At 44.3% G+C, this 20477-nt stretch overlaps 3 protein-coding genes across 3 annotated transcripts; all 3 read right to left on the reverse strand.

Moving 5' to 3' along the window:
* Positions 1–799: 799 nt before the first annotated feature.
* Positions 800–5406, reverse strand: hyal2a (hyaluronidase 2a). The gene is made up of 4 exons (XM_040202832.2): positions 4850–5406; positions 3493–4465; positions 2963–3052; positions 800–1864 (listed from the first exon to the last, which is right to left on the reverse strand). Exons 2-4 carry the CDS (start codon positions 4420–4422, stop codon positions 1481–1483), a joined length of 1404 nt encoding a protein of 467 aa, XP_040058766.1. The 5' UTR covers positions 4423–4465; positions 4850–5406; the 3' UTR covers positions 800–1480.
* Positions 5407–8583: 3177 nt separating this feature from the next.
* On the reverse strand, positions 8584–11094 carry tusc2a (tumor suppressor 2, mitochondrial calcium regulator a). Its single transcript, XM_040202835.2, has 4 exons — positions 10918–11094; positions 9984–10213; positions 9413–9533; positions 8584–9322 (listed from the first exon to the last, which is right to left on the reverse strand). Exons 2-4 carry the CDS (start codon positions 10130–10132, stop codon positions 9257–9259), a joined length of 336 nt encoding a protein of 111 aa, XP_040058769.1. The 5' UTR covers positions 10133–10213; positions 10918–11094; the 3' UTR covers positions 8584–9256.
* A 3-nt stretch (positions 11095–11097) lies between these two features.
* LOC120834690 (ras association domain-containing protein 1) lies at positions 11098–20431 on the reverse strand. The gene is made up of 7 exons (XM_040202833.2): positions 20009–20431; positions 19025–19380; positions 17752–17876; positions 13003–13107; positions 12630–12915; positions 12419–12534; positions 11098–12310 (listed from the first exon to the last, which is right to left on the reverse strand). The coding sequence occupies exons 2-7, from the start codon at positions 19344–19346 to the stop codon at positions 12164–12166; spliced, it is 1101 nt and encodes a 366-aa protein (XP_040058767.1). The 5' UTR covers positions 19347–19380; positions 20009–20431; the 3' UTR covers positions 11098–12163.
* Between the last annotated feature and the right edge of the window lie 46 nt (positions 20432–20477).

Here is a 20477-nt window from a genome sequence, read left to right on the forward strand (position 1 = left end):
GAATCTTTGACAACCAATTATATGAACCATGCAGATCATTTTTAGGGCCCAGATTTAAAGTCACAGGACATTTAAAAGTCTGAACACACGGTAGTTTTCTGAACACACAGTTCTCAGTTTGTTTTAAAAAAAGTTTTTTTCGTGTGTCTAATAAGTCTCAATTACAAGCAGTTGACTGTGCAGACTTGACCGGGGAAGGCAATGTAGTTCTACTCTAAATAGCTGTTAGTAAGCCATAATGAACTCCTCCTCCTGCCAATTTAAACGTATGCCTTGCTGAACTCTTAAAAGTAGTAAAAATAACTCTTGGCTTAACAGCACCCTATAATTACACGGGGAGGGGGCATGAGGCAGCAGCTTGCAAGATGTGTCCCTCCCTGAAGACGGCTTTGCCTCCCTTAGCGGACAATGACAATTTGCCTCCTCTTAGTGGACAGCGAGGAGATGTCTTTTATTAGCTGCCAACAAAAGAGCCAAAGTTCTGTTATCTCAGTCCAAGTCTTGGTTTTGAGACGCTACTTGTACTTGTCTGTCCCGGGGTCATCAGGGGCGAGTATTGTTCCCAGAATGAAAACCAAGCAGCTTTTATTTCTGTAAAAACAAGCTACTCGAACACTAAATTAATTAGAATAAATTGGACTTTACTTTTACTTTACATTGGTCATACTTTTCAGAAAGCAATTTCAAACTACTTATTGGCTAGTCCTCGTTTTATATTTATTTTCATTGCCCTATAAATGCAGTTGTCAAGGTCTCTTAATGTTAATATGTTGTTTTATCTCAAAAGAAATGACACATGGACATTAACAGTGAAGTTTACTTACTTGGACAAAAGTCAAAGTTTAGAAATCACCACAGAGAGGCGGTTGTGTAAGGAGCCATTGTGGAACATACAAAGTGTCAGGATTTGCTTTTTACATTGTGACATAAAATAGTTTCTGTAATACAGAAAAGACTGTTTTGAAAGAAAGCTAGTAGTCATGATTTGGACACAAATATCATATAAAATACCCACAAATACATTCAAATAAATAGTAACACGGCGATTGCCTCCAGAAAAACATCAGATGTCAGAGGACATGTTGAAAAAACATCAGGCACTTCAAATGTATAGTGTGCTATTACTACTTAAGTGCATCATTTCCACTTTTACCAGACATACATTTACTTGTTCCTCACACAACCCGCCCCCACACCCTCCAAAAGATGTCCTTTCTATGAGAAACGCAGAATTTAAACACCTTATCAAACTGAACAGGGAAGAAACCGAGAGCCCGGTCGTGTAAACAAGGTCACTTCCAGCGAGCCCCGCGTTGTTGAGAAAAAGATTACAACTTTGAAACAAACTGTAACTTTGTCCAACAGTGTTTCTTTTGCAATTTCACGTTGTGTCATCCATGTCTTACAGCAAATGAATAGAATAAAAAAGGACACTCCTCGGAATTCCCCACATGCAGACCAGACCTACAGACCACAGCCACTAACGGAGGAGCAGGGAGACGACCAGCAAGGCCGCACACGGCGCGACTTGAGACGCCGCCGCTCGCTGGTGCAGGGGGTCGGTCTGATCGCAGCGCTCTCCCTGGTAGCCGCTGTAGCACTGGCACTGAAACTGGCTCTGAAAACGCCCCTTCTCAGCGCTGACGAGCTCGCCGACGACGGCCGGCGGCTTGCCGGGCGGCGTGAGGATACGGTGGCCGGCGGGGCTCAGGTGCAGGTACGCGTCGCTGTCCGGGTTCCGGCGCAGGCAGCGGCCGCGAGAGGCGCACAGAGTCTGGCTGCACAGCTCGGCTGCCGTGGAGACGTTGAGGAGGTATTGACTCAGCGCGCCCCGCAGATAAGAGTCCAGGTCAGAGCAGCTGTTCTGGAGAGGACAAAAGAAAGGCATCACTCACTTGAGTCAACATTCACAGCCTCGAAGACAAAAGCAGCCGGCATTCATCGCGGGTGTGACTTTTAAAGTGCTTCAACAGCTTTGTGTGTTAAAAGAAGCATTCGAGGGCCTCTTTCAGAGAGCGTCTGAGCCGTGCCATGAACTCTGAGGCGACTAAGCAGGAGTTTTCACACGGTGAATGACAAGAGTTCATAAATGGCCATTAAAAAAAAAAAGGAATCATCAGTAGTGTGCCAGTACTAGAATTCTCCCTGGCATCAAGTAAACTAAAGAAAGTGCCTCCATTTTAATCAAGTGGACATTTAAATATGAATTAATGATCGCGCATACACATTATTTTGTCTGAGTGCGGGCAAAAGTTTTAAAAACTAACTTTTTATTCAGTAGTCAGTCCATTAATTCAACATTCACCAGACTTACATTTGCCTAATGAATAACAAAGTGGTGGAATCAGACTTGTATTAGGCTGTAGAATAAATAAGATTTGAAAATGTATTTCAAATCAGCTTTGATCCGAAGGTGACAAAACACAGCAGCTGAAGATAAAAATAGTTAGAGATTAAATATTAACATATATTCACCAATATTAAATATTTATATAAAAGAGAACGTCCACTCACAGCAAGTACTGCATGCAGAGGTTTTATTTTGAGCTGGTGAATCACAGATGTGTTTGTCATCATACAAAGTAAAAATAATTTAGAAGGGATGCATTTCCCATCATTAATGTGATTCCTTATTTCAGCTACGTAAGGACCACGTTCATGCCGCCGACCAAAAGATTATTTTGCCTAACGGTTTACGGTTTGAACAAATGCAAGATCACCTTGCAGCCTAAATATGACTGAAAAGAACCCAACACATCTCCTGTGCAATCTGAAAACATCCAAGGGAAGCCACTTCCTCTGAACTGGAGCCCTGAGGAATAATTGTTAGGTATCAGCTGACACATCACTGGCAGGAGCAGCTGAGTCTAAACTTACCAGATGATAATGCTTATGGTCAAATCTGTAAGTAGTGTCTGAGGGAGTAACGTGTTTGCTTTATAATTAGCGTGCGGATGCTCACTCTGCTGCTTGTGTAAGCCGCGTCTCCCCACATGATGATCCCGGCTGCCCCCAAAGCCACGCTCTCCCCGATGGTGGAGACGAGGTCGGTCTGCAAAGACAATACAGCACTTTAAACCCTCATAACATTTAGCCTCGTACATGTCAAAGACTCAGTATCACCGTGACGGGGTCGAGACTCTGGTGGGAATGAGCTACTGTGTGCGTGTGTAACTTCTTCCATTAGGAAGTGGCCTAAAGCGAGCTTTTCAACTTGACCAACACCCTTCCTGCACGCTCAACATAGATGAGAGGTATTTGGGTGTCAGTCCGCCGGCTCCCAGAACAGGAAGGGACTGTGGCTGCGTGATAAGGAAAAGCAGAGCTCCGGCTCCACGCGGGGGAGCCCTGATCTTCAAGCAGAAAGTCCGTGACCTCTGCTCCCTAAGTGTTATCATAAATCACCATCATACATGACCGAACCTGCACAGCGGCCACAGCGGCTGACAAATAAATTAACAAAAAATGTGTTTGCCAAAGTCAGAGCGTCACCTCCGTCAGCCGTTCCAGGGAGTTGGTGTAGGTGGGCCGGGCGTACACGAAGACGGGACGGGCCAACCCGTCGCCGAACGACGCCAGGCGCATCCCCTCCTTCACTCGGTTGCGGACAAACTGGCGGCCGGACTCTGAGGAGCGCAGCGCCGCGGCCATGTAGATGGAGGGGAAGAGGGCCGTGCTCTCCATCCACAGCCATTTCAGCTGCTCGTTGCGGGACACCTCCACGTCGGGACAGCGGCCCGTGTAGTTCTCCAGTGTGCGCACGTAGTCGTGATTGTAGCAGTCGGGGAACAGGTAGAAACCCCACAGCTGGTTGGGCCTCAGGTTCTTGGCGTACCTCAGCGTCTCCAGCATGAACTTCCTGGCGGACATCTCGAACTCCTGCAGGGCCACTTTTCCAACCTGCTCCGGGGGCCAAGTGGGGTTCTTCTGACGAACAAACTCGCGGGAATAACTGCGGTACACGTCTTTGGTCTCCCAGTTACGTACCCAGAGCGGGCGCCACTCCTCCCAGTCGATGACGGCCAGACCCTTCGCCCCATATTCCCTTATGTATTTCTGCACACCTTCCGGCATCTTATCCAGGTGTTTGGTAAGACTGGCCATCTGCGGCAGCCCCCCGTTGATCGTCGTTCCATCTGGTTCAATGTAGGGGTACAAGCCTAAGCGGTCCTTATAGAAGATGGTGAGGTTCTGCCTGACAAAACCCTCATTGGGAGAGGCCACAATCTGGAAAAGGTCCAGCTGAAAGCGAATACCGTGCCGCGGGCCACAGTCCTCGGTCGGGGCATTCCAAGCGAGGAGCAGAGGCTTTTGTGAATACAGCGGCCATCTCGTGGGTTTCAGTCCCAGAGCACAGAGGTGGTCCCACAGGAGCACGGTCAGCAGCAGCGCTTTCCAGTGAGCCAGAGTCCAGCACAACATGTCTTCAGATGGGAAATGACGAATAGGATTCTCGCTCTGTGCTCTACAAGTTTCAGAGGAGAGGAAGATTAAGTCTCGACAAAAGACAGTGAATTTAGTCATTAAGTGAGCTACTCAAAAGGCTCAAATAATGTATTTATAATTTATATTTAGTGCTGTTGTTAGTGCAATGTTTCAATCACAAATTAAGGGTTTAAGCTGTAAATATTTTTTGTTTTAATCTATTGAAAGCATCTTAGTTATTTGTGCAGAGAACCTTACATTTATGTCAAATGTATTATCCAAAAAGCTTAATACAAATTTTTGAAAAAACTATTCAAAACAAAAATCTGTCTAGTTTTAAACTTTATTCTAAAAAGAAAAAAACACAGAAAAAGGCATCCTTGACCTAGTTGTAGGTGCAGAGTCCTGCAGAAAGAAAACTTACCTTTGTTAGCAGACTGAGGAAGCATAACCCCCCAAAAAACAGCCTGCCACTTCAAGCCGCGTTTTTCTGTGTCCCCCTCAAACGAAATTGGACAAATTCAAAATGCACATTGCTTTTAAATAAGAAAAAGACGACGAGGGGTATTTACAAAGGGCCACGTAGTGGCTCCGTGTCGCACAACTTGCGCTGTGCGCCGGTGAAGTGAAGTGGAGAGAAGAGAAGTTGCCCCCCTGCGATGTTGTCAGTTGCAACTCTGCTGCTCCGAGAGCCAGACCGCTTTCAGGATGTTCCATTCCGCTCGGGAAAAAGGGGGGGGTGCGGAAACAAACCGGACATCCACCACCCGGCCCCCCCCCAAAAAAACTCCGTTGGAGTTTCGCGTGTTTCAGCGACGCGCTTTTTTTGGTCTGAACTCCACGCAAAACCTCGCGTGGAACTACGCGTTCATTTAACCGTGCAGTTTTTATTCATCTCGCCACAGCGCGAATAGATGGAATAGATTTGTCCAAGACGTTCGTCACCGACGCCAAATGTGAGTCTTCAATGCGAAGACTGGCAGAAGGTCACAGGGACATCCCAAAAATAAGATCATGCCAAAGAATGACCACTGTGTTCCCGTGACATTGCAGCTACGTAACAATCAGATGTAACTTGGTTTATGGAATACTGTGAACGTTTAGAAAGGTGTATTTTATTGTTTTAAAGTATGAAGAGCTGTCTGGTAAAAAGTGTGTGTTCCTGTAGGATCCCCGTGCTTATGATATAACGTTAAGCAGATGATTCAAAATATGGTTTTCAAGACCTCATGACCTGGTCCTAAAATTGATGATGCACATTTTAAAAAAGAGTGTTGAAGTTAAGGAATCACAAGCTGCAAAGTCTCTCATTTACTGAACTTCTATTCTATGAGCCTTTGACTCCACTATTTACTTTCCTTTTGTTCCTGTTTGCAGTAGACTATACCCCCCCCCCCAACCCCCTCTGGCTCAGGCTTAAATAAGTATTCAGATATTCTACTTAAGGTTGGAGTAGTAGTAGTACAATTTAAGTAGCAATACCACGCACACACTCCCATCACTAGTATTAGTCTGACATTCAAACAGAAAAAGCACAGAGGTATCAATTGTAAAAGGCGGTGATCATTAGGCAGCAGCACTTGTTGATGTATTCACATGTAAACCGATGTTTAAGGGTGTTGCTGGGATACTTTTTTTTATACTGTTTGGTTATTTAAGCTGAAACAATATATTTCCTGTAGGTTTTATCTTAAATGTATATATATGCAAAACACTCGTAAATGTAGTGGAGTCATACGGCTCTGGTAGAATAAACATCAATACTGAAATACATGAAAATATTATATACTATTTTCAGGTATTTCAGTAGTGTAGTATATTATTTTCATGGACCGTGGAATATTGTAGAATATCTCACACTGTCAAGTGTTGATATATGCTGATGTATATGTCATCACTGTACGGTGTAAAGTTTGTGAGATATTTGTTCATTACGGGTCATTTTTTTAGCGAGCAACATTTTTAAAAACAGCTTCTCTTACTTAACACGCTTCTCTAACGTATTGTCTTGCCACTGAAGTGGAGTCATTTTAATGTTTTGAACTCTCTAAACACACTTCAGAGAGTGGGCACGATGCATCTGGTATGCAGATGTTGCCGCTCCACGAGGCCTGCGATGACAGCTACTGGCAAAGGCTCACTGAAGTGACCAAGTGCCACATGCCGTCCTGTTGCCAAGTACAGCAGCTGACCTTGGGAGAAGACATAACAGGATTAATGCACATCATTAACCAAAATATAAGCAGCAGCTCTAAACTTTGAGACAATTGGAAGGATTGCAAGAAGCGTTTCTGTCGGCGACGTCTCGAAGAACGGCGTTGCTCTCAGAATGAGACTCATTCTTTGCTGATACTCTCGAGCAGACGGATCCCTGAGCGCATGATTGCGCGGTGAGCTCAAGGCCTGGAAGTGAGATCTTTTCCTGTGTCACTGCCCGTTCCGCTGTTTGTTTTCCGAGCTTTGCTGACTCACCCCACCATGTCACCAGTTACCCTCTCTGCGTGTTTAAGGAGTGTAGAGCATGAACAGCTCATGTGAATGAAGAGGGGAGGGGACGGAACAAAAGGGGACGGCTCGGTTTTCCCGTATTCTCAGTTTGCCGTCGACCTCTGCCTCCTGAAAGTCGCATCAGCAGAACTCTGAGACCTTTAGGAAGCTGAACACAATGGCAGGGGAACTGAAGGCACGACAGCCACCTTCACTTTGTGTCCCAAACGCATGCGTTGCCATACATTTGGGTAATCATGTGAATTGGTGGACCGGGATGCAAGGAAGTTCTTGTTTTTGGTGTAAATATAATTTTACTACCTCATTGTACTGAATTAAATGTGGATTAGAAATATCGGATGCTACCATACATTATTTATATTAATTTATTTTCTTTTAGCAATTTTGTTAGTCCCATCTATTGAGTGTGATCACGCTGTAACATAATCCAAAATAGAGATAAAAGAGGATACATTGCTGTTTTAGTTTGAACAGCTACAGCATGTTATAAAAACCCTGAGAAAACAATCTATCATTGATATCATTCAAAATAGTTTCTATTGTTTATAATTCAAAGCATGTTTTTCTTCTTTTTCAAGGCTGCTGATAATTTCTAAAGACTCCTAACCTCCGTCCCATGGACAATGTTTTCCTTGTATAAAAATAACCTGTGGACACCAGAGGACACATTATATGAATCAACAGAGCTACGGTGTCATATTCATTGGAAAAAGTAAAGGATGTCGTTGTGTAAAAGTGGTTCATTGTAATATTACAAGCTGGACGTTTCGCCAACGTTTAGACTAGTGGAGAGGAAGCACATCAAAGCGACTGACCCCTGACCTCAAAACACACCCACCAACCACATTCCAAACAATTACAGACACAAGAGAATGTCTGCAAAGGAAGCCCTACCCGACTACCGCGGGGATCTACCAGCTATGCCGGGACGTGTTTACCTTGCTGTTAAAGTGTGTATTGTGTCACAACTTGAGTCTTTCAGCGTGTCCATCAAGAAACTTTTATTAAATCACCGACCTTTTTGGTCAGTATTACTGCAAAAGATTGCTGTACACACAGTGTTTGAGAGCTACATTAGAGTTAGTGCGGGTGTAGATTTCTGCTGCCATCTAGAGGTAGGATACCTTACATGCTGTCGAATTGGAACTATTGTAAGTTCTGCAGATTCTGCATAATAACTGGGTATAAGTAAACTAGATCTGGCTTTAAACTGTACGTGCAGCTCAGCAAGGGAATGCAAGAAGGCAATGAGGGAAAGCTAAAAAATAAGACCAGAGGTATCAGGGTTATAATTACAGCTGTCATGGAAGAGAAGGAATTGCTGGCGACATTTTTGTAAAAGTGACCACTGGACAGAATGCAATTCCAACTTGTCCATTCACTAAAACAGAAGACTAAAATTATTGCACAGAGTACAAAATCAGTTGTCATTCAAAAACAGCAGTTAGTCCTGTTGGCAACTGGTACTTATTACATTTTGCGAAACATGTTTATTGGCAAGGAAGGAAATATACTTTCCTTTCCTATGGTGTTAAAAAAAGAAATACAATTTCTTTTTATATCAAATATTTTATATTTTGTTATTTGTTATATAACTCATTGGTAATAGGAGGCCATAACCAACATAATGGAAAAGGTATTGAGTCCAGATCAACAACTCAGTAAACCATTTATTCAAGTATTTCCAACTAAGATATCTGATATTATTTACAGTACATTATGTTCACTAGTGCAGGTCTGAGCTCCGGTTACTGAGAAAGACTCAGACGTGACAATACAGAACATGAACATGACCATATATATATATATATATAATAAATTTCACAAACCTATATGTATTCTAACCTGTAACTATATCTTCTGTCCCGGTTTCCCCACACACACTCACTCAAACAAATCTAAGTGCACACATGTACGCATACAAAGACACAAACAGTTTCACTTAACATCTCACAGAAGGCATAAATTGTTAAAGCCTTTTTCCCCATCAATGGATGTTTTTTCCCTGCAAAAAAAACTCACAAGAGAAATTTCATGAATTCTCCACTGCTTACATATCAGCTGGGTAGTGGACACACAACCTGCACCAACACGGCTTCCCTGAATATCAAAATAGGAATTTGGGGGAACAGGGAACCCTCTGACCGTAGTTGAATTCAAATGTATAACATTTCATTCAGTACATCAGTTTCATACACCAGTTTGGGTTTTCATTTTGCTCTCCAGACCTCGGCTCCATCCTCGACTTTGCTGCTTTGATACTGGGACAAAACTTTGCTCCGGGAGGAGAAGCAGCTGCTGCACTTCAGTCTAGTGCAACTTTTCACACCTCACAGAGGACGACGGGGAAATCTACATGTATACAGGGGTGGTCCAGCTTCACAGTTCCCTAAGAAGTACACGAATATTCAAATCAACAAATAATTCATGACTTCTGTCACTTTAATCAGCATTTGCAAAAAACGTGGCCTTGGCTCACCTGTGGAATCAGATTTTTATGAATCCTCTTCAATTTGGACTTTTTTCTTCCGTTTTTTGTCACCACGGTCTCTTCGTAGAACTCATGGGCGAGGTCGCCATCCTCGTCATAGTACAGGGAACTGCAAATACAGCAGGTCAACATCAACTTGCCTCAGATTAGATTTAAGGGAACATGATATGCTCAGTTTACCCAAACACACAAAAGAAACACACAAAAAATACTATGTTGCGTTTGTAACTTTCCTAGCTGCATAATTTGTATTTTAACTATTTAAATGTTAGTTGCATGTTTGCTCTGCTATAGACTGCCTTTAATTGCATTGCTGAGGACGAATCGAGTTTATTAATTTAACAGATCAGCCTCTGACTGGAGCCTGGTATCATCCACATCTCACTGTAGACAGCTATTCAATGGGACGGCTTATATTTGAGGCACCCTGGTGAAGTAGAGGGAAGGTGAAATCCATGGATCCATAGAGTTCCTGGTTCCATCTCAATCCCATCTCTCCTTTATTCTTCCAGATATCGGTGTAAAATATAAGTTATACAATTTTCCATATATTATTTACCTCCTCCTGGTAAAAACGAACGGCGTGGCTTTCCTGGAAGCTTTGAGGCGGGCCACAGACTGCTCGTTCCCATCACCGGCTGAATCCCCTCCACTTCCATTGCCTGAGAAAGGCCAGACGCCTTTGGCTTTGGATCCACTTCCTCCCATTCTCAGAGATAAGACATAGTTTGTCTGCACTGGAAGCTTCCGATCTGGTTGGTGGCCAGACACTCAATTCCTTATCAGGATCTGAGAATTTTAAAAAGTGCCCAAAAGAGGAAAGAAAACAGACATCAGACTTGACTTTCTCTGCCTGTTGTTCAAGTAGTTGTGTGGCTACTTTTGGGCCTCCGCTGCCTTTTGCAAAACACTGTTTGGTTAGCAATGACTTCCGACTAGGTGGATGAAATACTAGCGTTAAAATATAACGATAAATGGCTGGTATCAATGTGACACACGAAGGGTCAAAACGTGATTCAACGGAATAAAAGCATGCCGTTTACAACTTAAAATAATATCAGAAATATCAGTTGATTGAAGACGATGTCGAAGCTGACGTCGTATTGTAACCTTTACGTCGTGCTAGCTTCACGTGAAGCTAACGCACTTTTGACTACCGAATCTGATCTTTAGCGTTACATTACCACGCTGAGGTATTAAAACAACCGTTATTGTATGCGGGGTCCACAGGACACATCACATAAAGCACCCTGTTCGTGTTGCGCCTATAATGCGGCTAATAACACGTAGCTAGCTGTAGCTAACGGCACCTGCATATGTTAACGTTGTAGTTAGCCGATTAGCTTCTGCCACTGACGCAGGTTAGCCACAGTAGCTAACGTCAAGCGTTATGCAGCCGGTCCAGACATCGACGCGCTTCCCAAACAAAACACAAGATAATGTTTGCCCAAGACCGCCAAACACGATACGTTAAGTTCCCGACAATATCCTACCTTATAATACAGTATTAAATCGCCATGTCCTTTCATAGCTGTTACCCCCGGCTACGTTAAGCTAGCTTTAGCTGTTTTGGTCTTCTCGAGGACGATCAGCTGATCGGGCGAACAGGCGGTACGTAGACAATTAAGGAAATCACGTCGGTTCATCTGAATATCAATCAATTTTGGGGGTCGTTTAACAAAAAGTAGGGTATTTTATTTAGATATTCAGAAAATACAGAAACTTATGTGAACTGGTAAATTTTTTACTGAACAAAGTGCACATTTGTCACATTTGGAATTGTGGCTTCAACACGGAAATATGCGCATAGACTGAAAGTAAACTGAAAAACTACAGACAAACGTTTCTTAAAAGAACAGAAGAAAACAAAGATATGAAGGAATGACAAACAGCTTTTTGTGAAAAACACATGTATACCAATATTCATTCAAGGTTCCAGTCAACCAGAGTGACACTTCTCTCCGACATTCATAGTAGCATACAAATGTCCATACATCAGTCAAATTCACAATTTGACAGTAAAATAATAAAAAAAGAGTTGCACCCATCGGGGGTGTGGAGAGGAACTGGCAGATTTTTGAGGCCGGGTCAAATGAAAACCCAAAATACTCTTCAGCACCAAATGTGTATTTAACTTTCCAAGAAAAAGAGAAGAAATGGCCATATAAAAGTTTATTAGTATCTGTGGTAGGTTGTTTAAGGACTAGATTAAGTTAAATGACCTTAGCAGGAATGTCATGATTGGACAGGTTACCAATTTTGTAAACTGGGTAAAAAAAGAAAAAAGGAATGCAATTTCCAGATTAATTATCAGATCAAATAATGAGGCTCGGCTTTAGCAATGTATATCAATACGATTTCTCAACCCCCCAAAAAATGCTAAAAAACCATGCCTGCCATTTTCTTCTAAGTTAAAGTGACACCGCTGAGGTACACAGGATTATCAGACACTACTGTATACAGTCACGGCCTCATCTGCCAGTGTCGCTTCTCTCAACTCAATTCTCTCAGGCACATCAGACTCTCCAGGTGTAAGGCACGTCGCATCTCTCGCATCATTTCACACGCACATTCGCGCTAGCTCTCTCTCGCTCTCTCACTGTCTTGCGCCCTGTCTCACTCTCTCGTTCACCCAAGAGGCGTTTTAGAGTTGTGTTAGCCGGGATCTTCGGATGCAGCGATGACTGGTTTGTCCAGGCAAAGCGGTGCACGCAAAACCCCTCCCAACGCAGAGTCGCCTCAGCCGGGGGTCGAGCCAGCCACAGCCTCCCGCATCTTAGTGCGCGCCTGAGCGTACCGCTGCACGATCTGCTTGACGTGCTCCTCCTCTTCGCGCTGCAGGATGCGCAGGAAGTTCTTCAGCTCAGGCATGGAGAAGGCATGCCACTGGAAGGAGATTTTTTTTTTTTTTTTATGCAATTAGTACACTTTATAAAAAACGTACCACATGGTTTGGCCCTTATTCTAAATAATCTTATATAATGTTACACTCACATTAACTTCTCCAGTTTCATTCTCTTTCAGAACGAAGCTGAGGACCTTCTCGTTGGGCCCGGTGCACAGGCGCAGACGGAGGGGACTCTCATTGTCGGACACCTTGCGAACGTAAACTGAAAGAGCAGATAAATGAACTCAAGTTGACGGTTAAGCGATTCAGAAACAGCGCAGGAGGTCAGTCTGGAAACATAACGAAGCCGAGCAATACCTTGGTCATGGCGCTCACTGCGCTCGAACAGGGCAAACTTGCCAGGGTTGTCCACCACAGTGAACTTTTTCAACAAAACCTCGATGACCTCCCGGGCAGAAGTGCGTGAGCTGATGTGCAGGTGCTTGGATGCGTCCTTTGGCAGGTAGAAAGAGGTGCGGCGCTTCACTCCGGCAGCCTTCCTCCCTCCAGCATCCTGACCTCCTTTCTTTGGAGGTGGAACTGACACAGGACGGGCCAACTTGAACTGCACCTTTATAAAGCCAGTGAAGGAACCATCCTTGTTCTGTCGAGCGAAAGACATTTGTTACGCTGAATGAAAGACACTGCCTCTTTGACATGGATGCATTTGTTGTGAATCGTCACCGCTCACCATGTTCATGAACAGATTGCTGTTGATCTGAGCGTTGTATTCCTTCACCTTCTGCTGAATATCTGCAGTCGTCAGTTCCTGCTTTCCCCATGCGGTTTGTTCATCCTGGCGGAGACAGTGAGGAGTTACAGGGTTAAGACACTAGGTGGCAGGGCTCCTCTCCAAACCAACACGCGACAAACCACCACATGTATGGACACCTTTGAGTTTTCCAGTGCATTTTAAAAAAAGCCATGAAAGACAAGACTTTTATGGGGTCCCAAAATACGTTTTTAGGAGCCGAGTAGGTTGGAGGAAGATGTGAAGCTATTATGTCGTCGAAAGTCGTAAAAGTGTTGTTAGTCGACTTCCTGTTAGGCAACCGTTATTTCTCACAGTGAACACCGGTTGCATCAGGCTCAACTTCCGGACAACGCGGCAAAGGCACAAACGATGATGTCAGCGCTGCCCAATCTGGTTTGACTTGTCCGATTCCTCCGGCCTACGTGGGTCAGAGGGAGGAGGGGTGTGTGTACCGTGCAGCTGTTTGTGATGAGTGCGATAAGCGGTTTCTGGACTGCATTCTTCGACGTGGTATTCATTTAAAAATAGCCTCCCCTCTCCGGCTTTCACAAGGGAGAGGCACAAAGCCCTCCCTTGTTTTACAGACGCATCCTGTGGAGTCAGCTGCCTCATCAACCGCACCATCTCAGTCACGTCTCAGTCATGCACATTTTAATCGTTCTGCATGACCATAAGCTCAATTAGTGCCTTTCCTGAATGAAGCGGATAAATGGTATTTCTTGTATGGAAAGAAAATGCAACGGAACGCAGGGAGAGCAGAAATGTATTCTCCATGCTGTGATCCAGCTAATTCCTAGAGGGGCAGGGGGGGGGGGGTTCCCGAGGAGTAAAATCAATACCCAGTAGTAGGCTGCATTGATCTGTATGCAGATTTCTCCATTATTACAAACCAGCATTTCTGCACCAACACTACCTTGCCAATGATGCAAGCTCTAAATGGACCGGGTAACTTATAAAGCAAACAAAGTCAAGCAGAACAAGATCAATAGTGGTGATCTTTACACAGACTAATTTGCTGCTGTTAACAAACAAATAAACTAGCCATTTTAAGCTTCCCCATATGGTGAGAGAAGGAAACACATATGCAACTTCTGCATTGCCGCAAGTGTCATATCAAAAACGCAAGAGTCGAAACGCCCAACAGCAGGAATCAAAAATGGCCTCTGTGCAGAGAAACGGAAGAAGGTGAAGTTCACAGAGTTTTACAATAAAGAGAGCCGATACTTTAGTGGGTGACTAAAAGGAACGGAATAAACCGAACCCGAAACAACAGATGAATCATCTGCGAATGGAGAAATAAGTATGAGAAACCTGAATTGTCATTTGGGCGTCAGGGTGGAAACTTGAGAAGCCGGTGTGCGTCACACAACGTGACATTTGGGTTGATCAGCTGCGGGTCTTTACTTATTACCATTAAAAACGATTGCATGCAGTTTAGAATATGTTCTCAATCGAATTACACAAGTCGCTCTTCAAAAAAAAAAAAACTGGAGGAACCAGAACCCCACCCTTGCGCCCTTGAGCAACACCCAATTTCTCCGACTCCTAAATTTGTGGTTAAAATACTTAATTTAAGCAGAATTGTCGAAGAGAGCACAAACCCCCGAGAGAAACGTCACTTCTACCGAAACAACACGTCACCCCCAAATCTGCACTCTCCTTCATTCAAACCCTACAAAGTTACTTCTTTTTTGTTTTTTGTTTTATTTAAGTCAACTTCGTTTGCCTGCTCACCTGCTTCACGCGCGCACCGACGTTACCGGCGTCCGCGCGGGTTTTGGGGAAGAACGACGTCCGGGCCGTGAAGTACTGCTCGAACTCGGAGTCGGACTCCTCGTCGCTGCAGTAGCCGCTGCTGGCGGAGCTTCCCCAGGTCCTCTCGAAGGACGCGGACTTCTCCGAGCCGCCGGCCGCGTGTGTCATGCTGAGTACCGGGGGGAAGGGGGTGACGACGACGGGGAACTTAATAAGAGACGCGACGGCTAAAAACAAGCAAAACCAAAGCTGTGAGCTGCGAAAAAACCGAACTCCGACTGGGATTTCTTTTTTTTTTAAATGACGACAGCTAAACTGGTGAAAAGTGACGCCTGGGTAACAACGGGCTATTGGACTAAACGCGACTCTTCTTCTTCCTCTTTACTTCGGCTGGGCCACGTTTCAAACTGGTCGGTCTCCGGAGGGTGTGAAACAGGATGTGTTCGTGCCCCCCGCCCGTCCTCGCTTCCTTCCCTTCGCCGAGGCCCCACCCAAGTCCGTTGAGCCTGAGAGTTTGGAAAAATACACAAGCCCCATCAGAGCCGAGCGATTGGACGGCGAGGGGAAATGCCAAGGACCCCCACCCCCCTCGTCCCCTCGGGGGGCTGATTTCCCCCCGCCGGGTTCATCATGTGATGAGAGGTCAGCGTGGTCCCACAGTCTGGGGTCAGCATGTGAGCTTTGGTGTTGATAAGTTGAACTTTTTAGGCACACAGCATTGAAACTAGAACTTAGACGTAACAAGTCAGGTGACATTTCTTCCTTATTTAGTTTCAAAAGCTTGAGTGAAAACCATGTCGTCTCTCAGGGGAAATAGAGGGGATTACCACAACTCCCCCTCCCCTCCCCCACTTCCTCAATGCAACAATGTGCAAATGTGTTAATTTTTGACGTGTTTCTATGTATTGAATACTCAATCAATAAATAAATTCAATCAATAATGCATTCCTATGCAATTAGGGAACTCAAGGAAGTGGAAGATACAAAATAAAATACTACCTAAGCAGCGCTTAGTGGCGCTTACTAGATCCTACAATTCCCACAATGCATCTCATTAGGATCCTCCATTCTCCCGCCTTCATCTGGGAGTACAGTTATTGTAACATTACTTTGGACTTGTTCAGCTTCCAACTTTTAATAAGGACTAGTAAACCGATTTTTCTGAGTGCTCGGATACGTGAGATTTGCCCTGTGTGGACAGAGAAGAAACTAAAAACTAAATACATCCGTTTTTTTATTTTTATAAATGAAGCCATGAAAATAGCCATATTATGGACAAAACAATTAAACAGAAAAAGATATTGGGAAATAATACAGAAAGTGCTCTGCAGATGAATTGATAGATAACTATCAATCTGCCAGATTGGTATCGATAAATAACTGTAATTATGTGAATAAAAAATGTGCCAATGAGTCCCACTGAATGACATGTGCAGGTTTTAGAAAACACATTTTTGCATTTCATAATTGTGGCGTTTCAGGTCACATCTGAATCAGTGTGCGTAAAGTGCAAATTTCCGCTTAAATAACACCCCAATGAATCATCTAGAATTAATAATGGTGCAATCGGAACACTTTCTCAACAAACAGGTAGACTAATACTAAAACATGTCAAAACATGAGTATTAGCCTTGTAGTGAGAGACTAGTAACAAACAGTTATTATAGGGTAGTAGGTATCAGTTGCTTAATTGTCTTCTGCATTTAAAGCTATGGTTTTTATTCCATTGTTCATTAACAATCCGCTAACAGTTTAACCTTTTTTTATTGGTTCAAATCATAAAAAAACCCACGTGTCCGGGGAGACGTTTGCCAACTGTCCCCAGTGTGTTTCTCACAGGCTGAGGAGTTGGTCATATCGCTCTGGCTATCAGCACAGCGACCGGCTAATTCGCACTGGCAGGAAATACTTTGGAGCCGCCTAGCGTGAAGTCACAAGTTTACATTTGTGGACCGCTAAGAAGTCTTCACACCCTCACAATAAACTCTGACTGAACCAACTCGGATTCTGTGCTTTTCATTGCAGATGTTTCAGGTGTTTTCAGGCAAACACGGGTGTCATTTCATCACATTAATGAATGTTTCTGGTACTTTGCATAGTGGCACCTGTACTTCTGATGAACACGTCTGTTCTGATAGAGACCTCGCCGTGTCTCCACACCGTTCATACTCTGCTGAGGTTTTTACATTCCAGTCGTCCTTTGATAAGCAACACGTGTTGCACAGGGAGGGAATAAAACCTGTTACCAAGAAACCAAACCCAGCTGCCTTGAACGACTATGCGTTTGTAGCCTTGACTCCCCTGTGAATAACAGTTTGGTACAGCACAAGCACAGTGAGGAGTCTGCTTGTGCAATTTAAGATGTAGAGCCGTCAGGACTCTGTTTATCTACACGGGGTATATTACAATTAATAAATTATCATTGTAATTCATTGTTATACATTTGTTATGCTCCTTTAAAAAACAAAGCCAAGGCAGGACTAAAAGATGGAACTCTACAATCAAGGAAAGAACATTTGACGGTACATAATGCAGAGGAAGTCATGTTGTGAGGTTGTTTTCTCAAATACAGCTTGGACTTTGAAAACAGATGTTTCGCTGTGGTTCAATAAACTGATGCTCATTGGTGCCTGGAAGCTGTAACCTGCAACGTTCGGTGTTTCTCAACAATAACAAACTTCCCCAGTTTGCAGTAGGTGGAACTGGATTAAAGCATGCAAAATGTTTCCTCGTTTAGACCGTTGAACATTTTATTTTGTTCCTTATAAACCAGGCAGCACGTGATGTAACATGTAAAATACAAGCAGCTAGAAGTTTCTTCAGGGATTGTCTCGTTTCTAATGGTGACCACAGTGGTGAATTGGTGCTGTTTATGGACTACCACGACGGCAAATACAAAGTCACGTTAAGTAAAATACAAAAGGTCCTTACCACATTGGTGTCAGTTTCTATGGTGTGCTCCACCACCAACGTGTGGTCAGCCACGGAGCCTCGGTCCCAGCGGCAGTCCAACTGGATCAGAGCGCGGCAGCGGTAGTGGCACGTGAATCTACAATCTGCAAGTGTAGAAAGTCACCGGTTCACTGCAAACGCACCCAAACACGGGGTAATAATGTACAGTTCTCAATCAGAGATGGACTCCTCTGGTCACTTCCCCTGCATTTATGTTGGCATGGTTGGACATGAGTAAGTGAGAAGGGTATTTCATTGCCTTTAGATTTGTATACAGTAAATTAGAAACACACTAAATATAATGTAGCTCGGTTCACCCCCTCCCCATATAATCTGAACTCAATAATAAAGATATATAATTAAACAGATTACTGAAAATGTCACAGAGAACTTAACATTAGGGACATCGTAAAAGTAGACCTTATTTTGGAAAAAAATGCATTGGAATCAACTAGATTATGCAGGAGTCCAGGATTAAGTGGCCACTGACTATAAAGTATAAATCAGTATTCTTGAAAGAAACTTTAGCAAACCTGCATCTGTTGAGTTAAGTTGGGAAATAACTAGAGCTAGATTATGTAATACTCAGATCAAGTCTTGTAAATTTATATCACATTTGAGCTAAGACTTGATATATTTATATATTTATATTAATGGCATGCAATCCCATGTGTAAAATGTTAATGTTTTGTTTCTTTCTTTGCCTTTTATATTTGTCATGAGGTTATTATGAGAAAATAGGTCACGGTTGAAGGCCGTTACTCTGATTAGCGTAAAACATCATGTCAATGTTTCTTTTTGATTTAGCTGCAATTGTATATTTACACAACAGTTCCACTGTCCACTAAATGCTTTACATGAACCACAGATGCATTTCAGTGGCCTTTAGTTGATTAAAAGAGAGGTGAAGATACATTTTAAAAGCATTACAAGAAGACCATACAGGTCTGTAGCGTACACTGAGAGCAGACATCTCACCACCAAAACCACCTGACTGACGCGCGCACGTTAGAGACTCCACAAACCATCACCGACCCAGAGAAAAGGTTTTGCATGAACTGAGCAGACGAACACTAAGACGTCCTCGTGTTTGAAGAATGAGAAAGAGCTCAGGGTGACGTGGGCCTGCCCCTACAATTGGTGGCTACAACTTTCCCGGTTTTCTCTCGGTCCCGCTTGTCAAATATCCCGCTCCTCTCTATGCACAGAAGTGATCACACACACACACACACACACACACAGGCCTACTCACTGGCACAGCGCAGGCTCTGCTTGTACAGGCCCCAGATGAAGTCTCCACACAGGTCGCACCAGGTGGGCTGAGCGTTGCTGCAGGGCTGGAAGTTGTGTCCCTCTCCCTTCTCCTCGGGGAGGTGGGGGTCCTGGGTGCTGCTCAGGACCCGGATGATGCCCACCCGGCTCAGCAGGTCCGGCACCTTCCCCGGGCTGATCCTCAGGGCGTTGGCTCTCTCCAGGCGCGGCGGCGAGCAGGGCGAGTGTGGGCAGTGCGTCCGCTCCATCTGCTCCCCGTCCGGCCTCAGGTCACGGAGCTCGATGAACTCCCCCCAAGACATCGCGTGGCTCAGAGCCCGGCTGCCTCCAGCATCACTGACAGACACACACACACAATGACGCCACATGGCAACAGTTTAACGCTTCACACAGTGTGAACCTGAAATGATCACAATTTAGCTCAGGTGAAGATCTACGCCTGCTTTATTGCACTAAAACTCACGTCTCGAACAGAAGACTAGATATAAACAAGTAACCGATCGAGATTAAATAACAAATGGAAAAAGCAGAAGTGTTCTGATCCGGTACCTGATAAATGTGAGTAAATGTAGCAATACCACAATTCAGAATTACAATGACAAAATCGGCATTAACCCTTTTACAGTAAAGGGTAAAGGAAAGGTACTCATGGATCACAATACTATACTTTCTTACACAGTATATAGTCTGTATGGAGATAAGTAACATTGTCAGCCTGAATGTATTTAGTTGCATAAGAAGCCTTTGTTTAACATGTAATTGACATATTATTTGGTGTGTGGTGGTTCACTATCTCTAAAGATGACACGTTGGTTATTCTGTCATAAAGTAAAACCGGGTCTGAAAGCCTGAAGTAACAACTTCAACGTGTTAAAGTATCTGACTGCTCTGTGACAGTCAATGGAAACAATACAAATAGTTTAGCGCCCAAAACAACAACTTTCTCAAAGTAAATCTCACTCACCAACTCGGTGGAGCCGAAAACAGCCCCGCGAGCACCGCTTTGTCTCAGAACTTCTTCCATCCGAAGAGAAAAAGTTTCCGCGGCGAACCGACGGTTTCCAAGTAACGGAGGCGCGCGCGTGTCCGTGTGTGCGTGTGTGCGTGCGTGTGTGCAGCACCCGCCACATCCCTGGAGAGGATTTCTCATCACCGACTCGTCTCTCCGTTACTTCACCGGAGCCTCGACGTCCCCAGAAGAGAAGCACCTCTCGCCCCCCCGCTCACAGGAGGAGGCGGTTTATCAGAAAAACAAGAGATGATCGCGAGCTGCGCCGACATCCGGGATGTTTTCACATATGGCGGGGGGAGGATGGGGGAGGGGGGGGGGGGGTAATGAATCTAAGTTAGAGCTCAGCTGAGTGGGCGTGCAGAGCGCCTCCCCCCCTCCTCCTCAAACCACCACTGTATCTGTGATGGATCTGGATTTCATT

This window comes from Gasterosteus aculeatus, chromosome 17 (genome assembly GCF_964276395.1).
Source record: "Gasterosteus aculeatus chromosome 17, fGasAcu3.hap1.1, whole genome shotgun sequence".
Taxonomy (NCBI): domain Eukaryota; kingdom Metazoa; phylum Chordata; class Actinopteri; order Perciformes; family Gasterosteidae; genus Gasterosteus; species Gasterosteus aculeatus.

What these genes read in the sequence shown, in the direction of transcription:
- tusc2a (XM_040202835.2), bottom strand. Translation starts at nt 10,132, where the DNA reads ATGGGAGGAAGTGGATCCAAAGCCAAAGGCGTCTGGCCTTTCTCAGGC. An exon ending in TTCGTTTTTACCAGGAGGAG is followed by an intron (nt 9,534 to 9,983) that starts GTAAATAATATA and finishes CTGTATTTGCAG; the next exon opens with TTCCCTGTACTATGACGAGG. An exon ending in ATAAAAATCTGATTCCACAG is followed by an intron (nt 9,323 to 9,412) that starts GTGAGCCAAGGC and finishes TGTACTTCTTAG; the next exon opens with GGAACTGTGAAGCTGGACCA.
- hyal2a (XM_040202832.2), bottom strand. Translation starts at nt 4,422, where the DNA reads ATGTTGTGCTGGACTCTGGCTCACTGGAAAGCGCTGCTGCTGACCGTG. An exon ending in CCCTGGAACGGCTGACGGAG is followed by an intron (nt 3,053 to 3,492) that starts GTGACGCTCTGA and finishes TTGTCTTTGCAG; the next exon opens with ACCGACCTCGTCTCCACCAT. An exon ending in CGGCTTACACAAGCAGCAGA is followed by an intron (nt 1,865 to 2,962) that starts GTGAGCATCCGC and finishes TGTCCTCTCCAG; the next exon opens with AACAGCTGCTCTGACCTGGA.
- LOC120834690 (XM_040202833.2), bottom strand. Translation starts at nt 19,346, where the DNA reads ATGTCTTGGGGGGAGTTCATCGAGCTCCGTGACCTGAGGCCGGACGGG. An exon ending in GCAGAGCCTGCGCTGTGCCA is followed by an intron (nt 17,877 to 19,024) that starts GTGAGTAGGCCT and finishes CTACACTTGCAG; the next exon opens with ATTGTAGATTCACGTGCCAC. An exon ending in CAGTGAGCGCCATGACCAAG is followed by an intron (nt 12,535 to 12,629) that starts GTATTGCTCGGC and finishes CTGCTCTTTCAG; the next exon opens with TTTACGTTCGCAAGGTGTCC.